The 15,108-nt window shown below is 32.5% G+C and overlaps 2 protein-coding genes across 3 annotated transcripts; one reads left to right on the top strand and one right to left on the bottom strand.

Annotated features, from left to right (window-relative positions):
* Nucleotides 1–249: 249 nt before the first annotated feature.
* On the bottom strand, nucleotides 250–7,194 carry LOC129873091 (uncharacterized). 2 transcript variants are annotated; one of them, XM_055948095.1, is made up of 11 exons: nucleotides 7,053–7,194; nucleotides 5,811–5,975; nucleotides 5,674–5,732; nucleotides 5,473–5,538; nucleotides 5,241–5,348; nucleotides 4,606–4,672; nucleotides 4,247–4,331; nucleotides 3,028–3,188; nucleotides 2,355–2,456; nucleotides 1,633–1,855; nucleotides 250–713 (listed from the first exon to the last, which is right to left on the bottom strand). In XM_055948095.1, the coding sequence occupies exons 1-11, from the start codon at nucleotides 7,089–7,091 to the stop codon at nucleotides 580–582; spliced, it is 1,209 nt and encodes a 402-aa protein (XP_055804070.1). In that variant the 5' UTR covers nucleotides 7,092–7,194; the 3' UTR covers nucleotides 250–579. The 2 variants fall into 2 exon arrangements, with proteins under 2 accessions (XP_055804070.1, XP_055804071.1); XM_055948096.1 differs by having other exon boundaries at nucleotides 5,811–5,948; nucleotides 7,053–7,189.
* Nucleotides 7,195–13,521: 6,327 nt separating this feature from the next.
* On the top strand, nucleotides 13,522–15,108 carry LOC129872612 (uncharacterized). Its single transcript, XM_055947553.1, has one exon. The coding sequence runs from the start codon at nucleotides 13,522–13,524 to the stop codon at nucleotides 15,106–15,108; it is 1,587 nt and encodes a 528-aa protein (XP_055803528.1).

The following is a 15,108-nucleotide window of genomic DNA, read 5'->3' as shown; positions in this document are numbered from 1 at the left end:
TTATAACTTAAATTTTACATTTTAAATTGGTAGCCAAACACCACAATAAGCTAAAAAGAGCTTATAAGTTGGTTTGACCAACTTATAAGTCCATACAAACGAGCTCTATGATAAGACTTGTGAATGTGTTGAATATAATACTTAACTCACATGCCTTTGAACTATTTATGTTGTACCGCTCGAAAAAAACATGCTTAAGCCTTGCAATGAGTCGGTGAGAATGAAATTCAAAGTAAAATTGACAAGATATTTGCATGACTATGTTGTCAAGGCCAAATAGGCCAGTGATTATGATGAAATAGGAAATGTTGAGACAACCCATGATAACAATACGAGCTTTCTAAATGCTCGTTACGATAGAGAAAGCAAGAACAATGTGTCCAGTTGTTAAAGAAGGTAGTTTATGCAACCATTGAAGAAAAAAATAAATGAAAATTGAGCTATAAAGCTAAATGCTAAAAGCACCACATAGTCATACATTTTACAAACACAGGTTTTAAAAACTTAACATCTGTGTTGGCACACTGCTGAATAGCTCAGAGGACAACGGTGGAGGTAAGAGGATACATTGCGGTGCTTTCACTGGAGAGCATGGCTGCCATAATCTGAATTGAACTTATCGTACCTAGGTGCATTGAGGTGTGCAGATGGCCTGGTGTTCTTCAGTGCCATCTCGATATCTGTCGCAGTTATTGGTCCAACATTGGGCAACTCTGCAAGAATGCACGAATTCAGTACAAACGAATGAGATTGCGGACATAAACAAGTGCCTCAACAAAATTCTTCACAGTGCTTGGCTAACAACAGTTTCAATGACAACAAAATCACTGATCAATGAGTCAAATATAACAGCAAGTCTGCTGGAATAGTTCGTTCAGGTATTAGAATCATACTAATTCTTGTAATTGGAGCGGGTAAAGATTTGTAATGAAATACACATACAGGATGAACATGTATCAAGTACACTTTATGGCCAGTATCTAACTTACATCGACTTCTCTAGGTCGATTAGTCCATGGGGAAGAAGCATATTGTAAAGATATGACACATGAACCTAATTCAACCCCAAAAACTTAGCTCTTGTGGGGAAGATTGCCCAAGTCCGTATAAGCAGACCGCCAGTTCATTCTCCAACCAATGTGGTACTCTAACCCACACCCCCTTCACACCAAAGCTTAACTGGAGCATGAACCGGGAGCCCAAATGGGGATGCACCTGTTCTTATACCATGTAAAAATATGGTACCTGGGCCTAACTCAACCCCAAAAGCTAGCTTTTGAGGGGAGGATTGCCCAAGTCCATATAAGCAAACTGTCAGTCCATTCCCCAATCAATGTGACACTTTAACCCACTCTAACACATATCTAAGAGCTTATAACCGGAATTTGTTGGAAGACAGATTAACAGAGTGGATGATTGTCATTAAAAAATCACCAAAAATCTATAGGTGCATGTGGCAGTATTGAGAAATAACTGAATAGCCTAGTAGGTTGTGATAGAGAGAAGGTCTATAATATAATAAGCATATATATAATTACTGCAATAGAAAACCAGAAACATGGAGACCCTATTTCCCGACATATAATTATTACCCTCTCAACACAACAAAGTACTGGATAAAATATGGCATACCATCCTCTGGCACCACTTCTTCCTTCTTATCAAGTTCTGCCATTAGACGTCGTAATGGTTGCATGGCAGCCTCCTTGCACAATAACCGAATATCAGAACCGGAAAAACCTTCCGTCTTTTCTACCAATAAATCATATGGAAGTGGTGCCTCTTCAGGAAGGGATGGTAGTAATTCCTCAAACATGGCGCACCTCGCTTCTGGCTCCGGAAGGGGCACGAGGATCTACAATTACAGTGAAAAGGTGAGCAAAATAGTTACAAGCTTGACTTACAACCTCAGGGAGAGGTATCTACTAGTGAATGAGACCAGAAAGTCTGACTGCATCCTCTTCTTTTTTCAGCGAAGTCTTCCATTACTCGCAGTAAGCAAATATTAATCATGAAAACAAAAGTTTACCCACCCACCCACTCCCATCCCTTTAAAATCAAAAATTACTATAAAGATCCAATATGTAATAATTCAACTAAAAGATGAAAGATCATTTAACAACCAGACCAATATTTATTGGCTTCAACTTTCACATGTTTAAACATGGTCTGTATTCACTTAAACTATTAAATGTTTGACATGATTTACTGGGAGATAATGACAAAGAAATGGGAATATTGTGAAGCTAAAAATAACTGAAAAAATAAAATATACTTTTGCTCTAATTCATTTCTTTCTCGCTAATAGTCTTATTATCAAGAAAAGTATGTTTCAAGCCCACACGGAAGATTACCCGCTTCTCAAGACGCCGGAGCATTGCTGCATCCAGTTCCCAAGGAAGATTTGTTGCTGCCAGAACAAAGACAAGTTCATCTGACCGACTCAAACCGTCCATCTGCAGTGTATTTCAACCATTACATATTTTGTAACAGGAAGAAAAAAGCAAGATCTGACATAAAGCAAACTGTACAAGTTTATGGCTTACTTTTATCTATATTATGATTTTGTTTAGAACAATTTATCTGGTTCTGCATGATTATTAGCTAAGTCTAAAAAGATGAGTCAAAATAGTTACTTATTTTTTACTTAAATGGCATAACGTTTCCTATCCTCTCTGGTGTCAAGAAACTTTCCTCTCTTTAAGTTCCAACGGTTACCCTACTCACCGACTGTCTAACACATAGTTCAAATTTGACAGAGCATGTGGCAACCTAGCCAAAAACGGTTTGAAAAATCTCTAGAGTAACAACGATATCAGAGAGAAAATAATCCAGAAAACGATTTTTAAGCGTAGTAGTTCAGGAGGGTGTTAACCAGCTGAAATTCCTAACTTGCTAATTTCACAAGAAGGGTCAGCTACTGTAAATCTGTAACAAGCATTGTTTGAGAAATAAAGTGTAGGCTTTTGACTTATTACATGCAAAAGCATAAATGTCATCCATGCACTTCTAAATATCAAACTTCACCTGTATGAGCAGTTCTGTTTTTAAACGCCTACTAGATTCGTGCTCACTACGCGCTTCCCCACGCTGACTGATAATGGCATCAATTTCATCGAGAAAGATGGTTGAAGGAGCATGATGCCTGGCGAGCTCGAATAACACTTTTATCAATTTCTCAGAATCGCCTGTATCACACAAGAAACTTCTAAAGAGTAAACAACACAAAATCTGAACAACTTTTCTCGACAGATGTATCTAATATTTTATTTAGAAGCTGATGAGATACACTAAAAATGATCTTGTTTGAGTTCGATGTCTGATATTCTAAAAACTTTTTTCACATTGCAACAGAAAAAGATAAGCAAAAAAGGTAGAGATTGACAACCAAAGACAGAAATCATTACTGTTGACATGTACAGAAAATTTTAAGTGAACCCCATAAACCCCTTGCCTAGAACATACAGATGCCTTATTAAGTCGGCCACACTAGGTGCTAGCTTCTGTAATAGTTGACAACACACAGAAGAGCTGTTCGGATGTCAATGCAGACAAATACAACTACGTCTACAGTAAATACTGCATGATAATTCCAAACATGCATTTGTTTTTTACTACATATATTTGATACTTTTTTTGTCTTGAGCCAAGGATCTATCGGAAACAGCCTCTCTACCTCACCTCTAAGGTAGAGGTAAGGTCTGCGTACACTCTACTCTCCCCAGACCCAACTCTGTGAAACTTCACAAAGTATGTTGTTGTTGTAGTATAGTTGATACATATCCATGGCTCCTGTGACCCAGTTTTGCTTACGTTATTCTAGAAATTTCATTAATCATGAGAAGTCACAATATTACATCATTCCATTAGATTGTAAGGAAAAATACAGGGCAGCTTTACACGGAAAGAAATAGATCAAGCTGAAACATCAACGAACATTAGAGCATGATATAGCATAATCAGTGCGCAAACCAAGCTACAATGTGTTACTTCATTTCAAACTGGATGGTGTTTACTTTTGATTGACTAACATCATTGAATATCAATTAATAGAATGGTGATATCAGTGCTTCCACGATGCTCTTTTAATATCATACAAGTTTGGCGTCATTTTCCTCTTTTAAAAGATGTTTGAGTGAATATCAACGTCAACCCGTAATCTTCGTGGATTTGCTAAATGGATTAAAACCCTCAAAGCTGATAAATACGAAAGACCATTTTGGTATATTGCAGAAGGAAAACATACCACGCCATTTGCTGACAACTGATGAAGCAGAGATATTGAAAAATGTGGTATTGCATTCAGTTGCAACTGCCTTCGCAAGCATGGTCTACAAATTAACAGAACAAAAGTTTAACAAGATAAATAGATATTATAACATCAAAAATGACCTACATAGTTGGTCTTCTCATATCAAGTTATTAAGCTTTATGTGTAAAAGAAAAATGTTACGATGCAGAGTTCCAATAACATGAATAAGAAACTGGACAGATCATCACTAGAAGTACCAACAGAAGTAAATCAATGACACAGAGCTTAAGGATACAGAACGTGATTGAAAAGAACCTTTTGCATGGTTAAAAAAAAAAAGGAAGATTACAAACCTTTCCTGTTCCGGGAGGGCCAAAAAGGAGGATACCTTTCCATGGAGTTAGAAGACCTTTAAAGTACCTAGAAGAAGAGAGAAAAAGGTATATTGGTTCAGTAGTAAAGACTACAATTGTCGCATCCAAGGGTGACACTTAGTGGTCGATGAAGTTGGTTGAGAACCATGAGGTCTTAGGTTCAATTCCTAAAGACAAAAACACTAGGAAATTTATTCCCTTTGTCCAAGCCTTGGTGGATAGAGTTACCCAATCTGCTACCTGCGTTGGTGGGAGATAGCAGGTATCCCGTGAATAGGTCAGAGGGTGTGCATTAGCTGTCCCGGACACCATGATTATAAAAAATCAAAAAATAAAGACTCCAAATATCATGTTCACTCTAAAAGAGAAAAGCTCATGAAAAATTACAAGTAGAACGTCATAAGACATTATTGGATTGAATATTGACACTAAATCTTTTGTTCTTTAGCTTACACCACAAGCATGCAAGGGATTTTATTTTATAACTGAGAAATACCCATGGGCCAGTGGCTCACGGTCTGAAACTTGGTGGCACAACAATACATAGATTATAATCTCGCTATTCAACTTGTTAGACAAGCAACAGATATCCAAGTATTTTTTACTAAACATACTTTGGATATTTAATAGGCATGACAACTGCTTCTTTTAGTAGACGCTTGGCAGTCTCTAATCCTTTAATGCTCTCCCACTTAACATCTGGATTACCACGAAGAATATCCCTGGAAATGTAAAACAAACCAAAATTAGTTTCCAACCCTAAAAAAATGATAGTGAGGGAGATAGAAAACCAGGTCCAGTAAACAGCAATTGCCCATAGAGTTCAGGTAATTTTGTCAACACTACCTTGTTAAGCTTTCTGCTAAAGTGCGCATTTCTGCAGACTCGAAAGGAGGAAGTAGAGATTTTTGCCTGAAAAATGAACATTCAACCTAACTTAAGTTCTTCAGGAAGAGACAGTAAAGCTCAGTTGAAAGTCATTATATAAATGAAATATCTCTGAGCAACAAAAAACAAAATTTAAGGTCATTTGTTTTTGTGTCATACGGTTTTCCATCCACTCCGGCAGACTGAACTCCATTAGAGTGTGTTGAACCTCCATTTTCCTAAATCAGAAGTAAAGATTAAGTGTGTCAGATTGTCAATAGGATTTATGATCATCTTATTCTTCATAAGCAAAATACCTGATTATACTGCTCGAAAATGGATAATTCTGCAGTGTTCCGCACATATCCATTTCCATTCATAGTCGAAGAATTTCCATTTTGTACAGAATCACCATTCTCAGTTGCATCTGGTGCAGGAACCTTCTTCCTCCCAAACTTAATATCATAAAACAACTTAAAATCCTAAATATGAACACCAAAAACAAGTGTTGTATATAAATACTCGATGTCCCTAACCCTGATTAATTTATTCATTTCATCAAGAGGCACATCCAACTTATAATGCATTCAGAAATTTGCAACTCCTGTGAACAGAACTAACAATAAGGTTTAACAAACTATTCATGTTTACTCTGTTTGAACACCCCATCAATTTAGATTAAATTAATAGTAGAACGTCAATCAACTAAGCCACTAATTACTGATTGTGTGTCTTCTTTTCTGCTCAGTTCGAAATTCTTTGGAAGACAATATTGTGACTTAAGGTGAGAATAAGATAAAAAGTTGAACAATCCGACTTAATGGGAAAAGTCTTTGCCTATTTCCTCATCTATTCAAAATCAATTTTTTCTTGGAAGTTGGCACAAAGTTACAATTATCTAATACACGAAGGAATCTACTCAAGGACAGTCAAATACTTTATGTTCTCTCTTTTAGTTTCAGCACTAACCAAACAAGTTTACTCTTTTTCAAGTTAGTTACCACTACTGTTGATTTACTGAACCAGTGAATCTTTCTATCTTTATAAAATTATGTGTATTTGAAATTTTGTGATAAACAAATATTTATTTATAAAAAGAATATTGAGATATGTGATTTATTAATTTGATGCCTTAAAATATTCTCGTACATTGTTTATGAACTTTGATTTGCACAATTTGCTAAGATTGTATAAGAGTTGGAGTAAGTTTAGATAGATTTCACAAATTATGTTCTTTTTCATATTTATAAGAAAAAGTACAATCAAAGACATTCAAATTACATGTCCAAACAAAAGTAGAACTCAAAGTAAAGCTGAAAATGGAAGAAAAATAATTTTAATAGAAAATTTTCAAACTAACACCACAAAATCTCTTCCTTTCAACCGGACATTTCAAAACCAAAAATGTACTAATATCAAAATCAATTTTCAATCATTTTCTTAATAACACACAGATCTTCTGAAGTTCACTCGAAAATGAAAATTAATCGAGAAAAGAGATAGGAAAAAATTCACATCAAAAATTCGAAATTAAAAAAAGAGCTGCATTATAAATTTACCGGAAAAGTCCATCGAGTCAACGCAGGTTCGTCGGCCATAGTTTCCGATTTAAACTCCGGTAGAGAGAGAGAGAGAGAGAGAGAGAGGAGAAATTAGAGTATCTTTTCTCTCTCTTACTCCGCCACATTTTCATTACTCACATCTTGCAATTATTTATCGACCGCCACTCCGCCAGCCCCTCTTCTTGTTCTTTTAAATAATGGATTACACCCATAAGTTTATCATTTGTGACATAAAGCTCCTTTACCTTTCAGAATATATTCATAAATGTTGGGTGAATTTACGTAAGTAAATATTTATTAAAAGCTTATTGATAAGTATAAATAATATAATTTTTTTTCTTACTAAAAAATATTTTTTAAAAAAAAATTATAATAATAACTCTAAATAAATTGATTTTAGAAGTTTGGTCAAACATGTTATAATTCTAGAGGATGAAAATTAAATATAATAACCTAAATAATTGATACAAATTAAAATTTGAAAGAAAACACTAAGGGGTTCTTTTGTAGAGTGTGTTAGCAAAAATAATACATGCATTAACTCGATGTATTAGTAGTACCATATTTGGTACACTTTTCATGCTATTAGTTGTACACTCTATTGTGTATTAAGGTCATAAGGTGTGTAATACTAATATCATGAATTTCTAAGTATTAGTATTGTAAGGGGATTTAATGCATGCATTAATATGGTTAAAGACTTAATTGCCCATCAAAATCTTTTTTATATTTTTTTCACCATATTTGTAGAGGATATCTTCGTAAATAAATACTTTTTTAAAAAAATTATGCAATGCATGTTGTTTTTAATATATCTATGTATTATTTTCTGTGTTAGTTGTGAGTGAATATATGTATTATTTTATGTGTTAGTTATGTAGGCACTTATTATTCATGCATTAGTTATCTATGTATTAGTCATTCCACATTTTATCATACATAAAATGATAATATATATATTATCTCATAACTTATACATGTATTAGCTATATAAATTTTTAAATTGTCAAACAAATACTGTATTAATTTCATACATAAATAACTTATTTCGTATCTATGAAAATTAATATTCATAAATAACTTATTCCTTATCCAGATACCAAACGACCCCTAAGGAAAGCGAAAAGAAGGCTACTCTCAGTACTAAGGAGTCATTTGATAACTGATTAGAGTTATGCATGTATTTGTAATGTAAGAATTAGTTATGAGTGGATCAATGTATTATTTTTTTATAAGTAATAGTTATATATGAATTACTCCACCTTTTATCCTACATAAAATAATATATAAATTTTCTCATAACTTATATATGTATTAGTTATCCAAATTTTTAAATTGCCAAACAAATATCGTATTAATTTTATACTTGACTAACTTATTTTCTATCTACCTGCTAAACATCATATAAATTATAAAAAAATTAATATATAAATAACTTATTTCTTATCCTCCTATCGAACAACCTCCTAAATTCTTATACCCAATAAAGAAAAGAAAAAAAAGAATACATTGTCTGTTTCTTGTATTTTCTCTCCCCTTTCCTAATTAGCTAGTTAAGAATTTTGGTCCATAAACATTAAAATTGGGGTTTATGTGCCATTAATGGAAAGCTGAGGGAGTAATCCTATAAAGTTGGAAGAATCTATAGACAGCACTTGGGAGGACAAAAGCTGAGGTACTTTTTATTTTTTATGTCAATGTGTTAACTCTATAAACGTGTCATTCGGAGCTGTGATTAGAGGGTAGGTAGGGACGGGAAATACTCCGTCTATTTTCTATTGAATCGAGACTCACTCGGAAACAGTCGTTCTATTTTGATAAGAGAGGTCTGCGTACACTTTATCTTTCAGACCTCATGTTGTGTAATTTCACTGGGTTGTTGTTGTTGTTAATAAGCATCATAAAAATAATTAAATGTGAAATTATAAATACAAGTAGTCCTTTATTAGAGTATAACTCTTATAAGTAATGTAGTTTATTCCTAGGAAATTACAAAACTTCATTAATAGAAAGGGTAAACATGAAAAAAGTTTTAAATATTTTTATTAAACTTTGAATAATTTAACTATTTTAAACAATAAAAAAAGCTCTAAAAATTCAATTAATATAAAATAGAAGGAGTACTAATTTTGTTGGTCCACTCTCGAATCTACTAGTCTACTAGTAGTAATATCTTACATATGAAAATTGACTTACATAAAAAAAATTTTAAAAAATAATGATTTACTGTATAATCTCTAATTACTTTCTTTAATCCCTATTTTATACTGTACAAAAAAATATTAACTAAATACTTTTTCTCTTTTACACCACATTGATATCTCTTTGGATTTATAACTAAAGATAAGGTGAAAACAAATAATTAGTTGTATTTTTAGTAAGAATGATAAGTGTTAGTGTGAACATTTTAACATTTTATTAAATTGTAATTTTAGCAATTGTTCATTGATGACATTTAATGTCATCTTTATTATTCTTTCTTTAGTGCATAAAAATATCTTTCATTATCACCTTTATTTAGTGCAAGACTAAATCATTCCATTATGTATTTTTAATCTAATTATCACTAATAAGTGGTGCACTAAATCATATTATTATGTATTTTTAATCTAATTATCACTAATAAGTGGTGCACTAAATCATAATGGTACACTAAATGATGATAATGATGGCATTCTATTATTTTTTCATCTTTGAATGATTTTCTCTCCTATAAATAGAGAGGTCTTCTTTGTTTTGAATATAAGAATAAGAGAAGAAAAAATTGAGAGAGTTAAGTTTATATAAAAAAGAGAGTTCTTATTAGTTGAAGGGAGGTGTTCTTTGTGTAGAGCTTTAAACTCAACTCTTGTCCAGAGTTTGTTGAGTTACATTTTTGTGATAAGACTGTTGTATCCTGGAGGGGACAAGTCAAGAGGACTACTGCTGGACCAGTGAAACGATTTACTGCAGTGGGCTTGAATCTCCTTAAAGAGAGCGAGATATCCGCGCCTCAGCCAAGAAGTGAAGTTAATTTCTTCATTTTATTTTTCAATTGTAATTTGTAATCTTATAAATTCACCAACAATAAGTAAAATGGTCAATCATCTCATTTATTGTGAAATGGATATTATTTAATAATAACAATAAAATAGATATAAATTTTTATTTTGTTGGTGAAAATTTGATTTCTTGACATTATGATTACCTTTCTCATTTTTTCTACCTTCGATTTTCGGGGGAAAAGAAAGTATCTATCATTTAGGTATCTAATATCTTGCATTTTCACCTGCGGGATTCAAAAAGCATACTCTGTTTGTTTATATTTAATTTGATTTGGCATACTTTTAGGAATCAATAAATGAAATGATGATTTTATATACCATTTCTAATCATCATAAGTCATCTAAAAGTTAAAAAATGAATAGTACTATATAAGGATAAAATGGATATAAATAATAAATTATTTCTTACTTTTTAAAATCAAATAAATAAATATTAATATGTATAAGTGGACAAGTAAAAATAGAGAAATAAAGTAATAGCCCATCTTTAGCATTCAAATTAGAGAGCTAAAAATATCAAACAAATTTGGAAAAAAGGCCAATTTATTTCTGAACTATTCGAATTTCGAACTAGATCGTTATAGTCAATGGTAGGAATATGAATTTGTAATTTGTGTTTTTGTTTAAATAAAATTGGACTGAATTTTAGTGACTTTCTTTCTCATTTATTATTATATTATTTAGTGGTAGATAAAAACTCATCTTTTGATAGGTTATATATATAGTCATCGATTGGGGGTTGCTCGATCACAATTACTTTCAAACAAGACTTGAACGAGAATCTCATTATGTTAAATTTGATAAATCATTTTTATCTAAAAATTTAATCGGTTAAAAAAAATAGACATTAAGCTACTTAATTTTATTTTAACAATTAATCTAGTTTATGAGTCTAGTATATATATATTGGAAACGTGAATGCATTAGAATCAAGTATAACTTACATAGATTCCATAATATAAGGAGCAAATTACATCCTATCCCTGTCCTTTTTAATTTACAAAAATCTCCTAAAATATGATCCATGCGGATATATTCCAATATGCGTGATACATAACAATCGATACATTAATTAGTTGTTCTGTTACGGTTAAAAAAGAAACAAATCATAAGCATTGATATGAAATCCAAAAATCACGCAAATCACGTTGATGTCAATCTCTCCCAAGTCATAACAACTTCAAACAATTCAAATTTCAAATTTTCTTCTCTCGCATCTCTCCCAAATCTTTTCAGATTTCAAAAAAAATTGAAAAAATTATTTGGTACATGATGAATGTATCTATTTTCTTGAGACATTCAGCAATATGAGAAAGCAATGTGAGTTATGAACGATACAAAAGTGATGGAGTAGTTGTTGGACAAACTATAGCTTCACCCAAATTGTAAAAATTTCTTTCAAAATCATTAAGAATTGTAGAGATATGAACGATACAACACATATTTATATTGTACAATAGATTTTTTTATTTATGATGACGAGATGGATACATAAACCATGATACATTAATGTTTCGATAATGTATACATCAGTTTGTCCATAAGGTGTTGATTTTAGGTCTATACATTATTGAGTGGTAGTTCTTAAGTATCAGATACATGCTCTGTAACTTTTATGAATGTATCATGTCCAAAAAAAAAATTAGATTTGTGTTTTCGATCTGGATATATAAGACTTGATACATTTATATTCCTAACATCAGTCGTAAATTTCTAAGTAGTGTAATACTATCAAATACATCACAGAAGTAAAGATTGCCTGCAATGTATTTTCTTTTAGAACTGTACATTATCGCGTGGTCATTATTAAGTATCAGATACATGTATCGTTACCAACGAATGGGTAAGTAACAATAATTTGTATGAATGTATCATGGCTAGTAATGTGTATCGAATACATGTAATACAGAATACCTATTAATATGAAATATTACAGTTAATATGTATCAATTACATTGCAGTGAACAGGGGCGGACCCACGTGGTGTTCAGGGGGTTCATCCGAACCCACTTCGTTAAAAAATTACACTGTGTATATAAGATAATTTTTTTAATTTATGTGTATATATTTAACATTGACCCCCCTGAGCATAAGCCAAAGGACTAGCTCAGTGGCAAAGGAGGTTCAATATTTCTCCTTAGATGTCACAGATCACGTGTTCGAATCCAGACAAACACGTTTTTTTTTTCGATTTTAGTTACGTTTTAGGCTTAGTTTTTATTCTTTTTTTAAATTAGAAAATGACTTCTTAACATATTATTTTTTTTTTAAAAAATCACTCTTTAATTGAAAAGTCAAGACATAAAAACCCCCTCTTTTTTATTTTCTAGGGATTTCATTTTTTTCACTCTCTCCCAACTCTTCTCTTCTCTTTCAAATTGAGTGCCTGCTGCTGCTGTGTGCTGTGTGCTGCCGGCTGCCCTGCTGTCCATTCTCCGCCAGTCCACCGTCCACTGCCTGTAAGAGTAAGTTCTTAATTCTTCTTCATTTTATTTGTTCTTAAAATTTTTAGAATTTTTTTTCAAAAATCTATATGGCTTTGGCTTTGATATAATGATATTTATTGTCTTATTTATGTGCTCTTAGTCTTTACGATTCAGTTTCAAGATTCAATGAAGAAGTATTTCACCAAAATTTCAAAATCAAGTTTAGCCTCTCAAAGTCATAGTCAATCTAACCAAGAAGAAAATGCTAATCATTCGGAAGTATCATTACATTCTTCTCAAGAATTTGATTTGGGTTCTTTAAAGTTTGATCCCGGTGAAAGAATCTCAATATTGAACCATCATCCAAATCATCGTGATATTATTAGAAGAGCATACCTTTTAAATGGTCCTTGCCAACCTTGTTTAGCGGTGCATGAGTATCCTCAAACAAATATTTCTGGATCAATACGTCATTTTAATCATGAATGGTTTGATGATGTATATCATGATTGGTTGGATTATAGTGTTAGTAAAGATGCAGTCTATTGTTTGTATTGTTATTTATTTAAAGACCATAACATTCATCAAGGAGGAGGTGAAGTATTTTCAAGTGTTGGGTTTAAGAGTTGGAATAAAAAGAGTAGTCTTGACAAACATATTGGTCAACCAAATAGCATACATAATCAATCAAAAAAGAAATGTCAAAATTTATTACGACAACGGCAGTCTATTCAATTTTCATTTGAGAGGCAATCTAATCAACTCAAGTATGGATATTGGATTCGCTTAAGTGCTTCGGTTGATGTAGTAAGACTTCTCATAACTCAAGGATTTGCATTTCGAGGTCATGATGAATCTAAATCATCACTTAGTAGGGGTAACTTTCTTGAAATTCTCTCATGGTATGCAAACAAATATGATAAAATTTGTGATTATGTACTAAAACATGCTCCTCAAAATGATCAAATGACTTCTCCAAAGATTCAAAAAGAAATTATGAGTGCATGTAAAATAGAGATCGTTAAAGTTATTCTTGATGAATTAAATGGTGATTACTTTGTCTTGCTCGTTGATGAATCCTTTGATGTGTCACGCAAGGAGCAAATGGCTATTGTATTTCGATATATTGATAGAAAGGGATTTGTGATGGAGCGACTTATTGACATTGTTCATGTTCAAGATACTAGTGCTCCATCTCTAAAGGAGGCAATTGTTAATTTACTTGCTCAACATTCTTTGAGTCCATCAAGTGTGCGTGGACAATGTTATGATGGGGCAAGCAATATGCAAGGTGAGATCAATGACCTTAAAATGTTGATTAGGCAAGAAAGTAGATCGGATCATTCCATCCATTATTTTGCTCATCAACTTCAACTAACTCTTGTTGGAGTCTCTAAAAAGTGTGTTGAAGTGGGAAAACTTGTAGTATTGGTCTCAAATATTTTAAATGTATTGGGATCATCTTTTAAACGTATGGATGAATTACGTGATTCTCAAAAAGAAATAATTAAAGAGGCATTAGATATGGGTGAACTTACAACCGGTAGGGGCTTGAATCAACAACTTGGTCTTTCAAGAGCGTGTGACACTCGTTGGGGATCTCATTATAAATCCTTTAATAATTTTATTATTATGTTTGTCTCTATTCTTGATGTTCTTGAATCACTTGCTCTTGATGCACGAAATTTGGATGAAAGAGCTAAGGCAATGGGACATCTCGAAGCTTGTCGAACATATGAGGTTGCTTTCATGTTGCATTTGATGAGAGATGTTTTAGGAATTATAAATGAGCTTAATAAATGCTTACAAAAAAAAGAGCAAGATATTGCAAATGTCATGCTACTTGTTGAAGTAGCAAAGAGAAGGTTGCAAGTTTTAAGGGATGATGAATGGGACTCTCTTATTGCGAAGGTATCTACATTTTGTATCCAACATGATGTTTTGATACCTAACTTTGATGAGCCATATATTAGCTCTTTAAGATCACGACGAAAGCTTGCTAACTATACAATCTCACATCATTATCGTGTTGAAGTGTTTTGCAATATTATTGATTGGCAACTTCAAGAACTTAATAATCGTTTTGATGAGGTGACTACCGATTTGCTCCATGGAATTGCTTGCTTGAATCCAATTAACTCATTTTCAAGTTTTGACATCAAAAAAGTAATGAGAATGGCGGAATTATATCCAAATGACTTTGATGAATCTAATATGAATGCTCTTAGGAATCAACTTGCAAGTTATATTATTGATGTTCGTGATGTTGATGAAAGGTTCTCCGATATAAATGGGCTTTGTGATCTTTCCAAAAGATTAGTTCAGACAAAGAAACATTTTACTTATCCTTTGGTATTCCGTTTAGTGAAACTTGCTCTACTTCTATCAGTTGCCACTGCCTCCGTTGAAAGAGCTTTTTCGGCAATGAAGTTTATTAAGAATGACTTGCGGAGCCAAATGAGTGATGATTTTTTTAGTGATTGTTTGGTGCCTTATTTAGAAAAAGATGTATTTGATAGTATTTCTAATGATGCTATTATTAAGACATTTCAAGATATGAAACCTCGTAGAATACAATTGTAA

This window comes from Solanum dulcamara, chromosome 11, assembly GCF_947179165.1.
Source record: "Solanum dulcamara chromosome 11, daSolDulc1.2, whole genome shotgun sequence".
Classification (NCBI taxonomy): domain Eukaryota; kingdom Viridiplantae; phylum Streptophyta; class Magnoliopsida; order Solanales; family Solanaceae; genus Solanum; species Solanum dulcamara.
This window is presented reverse-complemented; position numbering and strand designations above follow the sequence as displayed.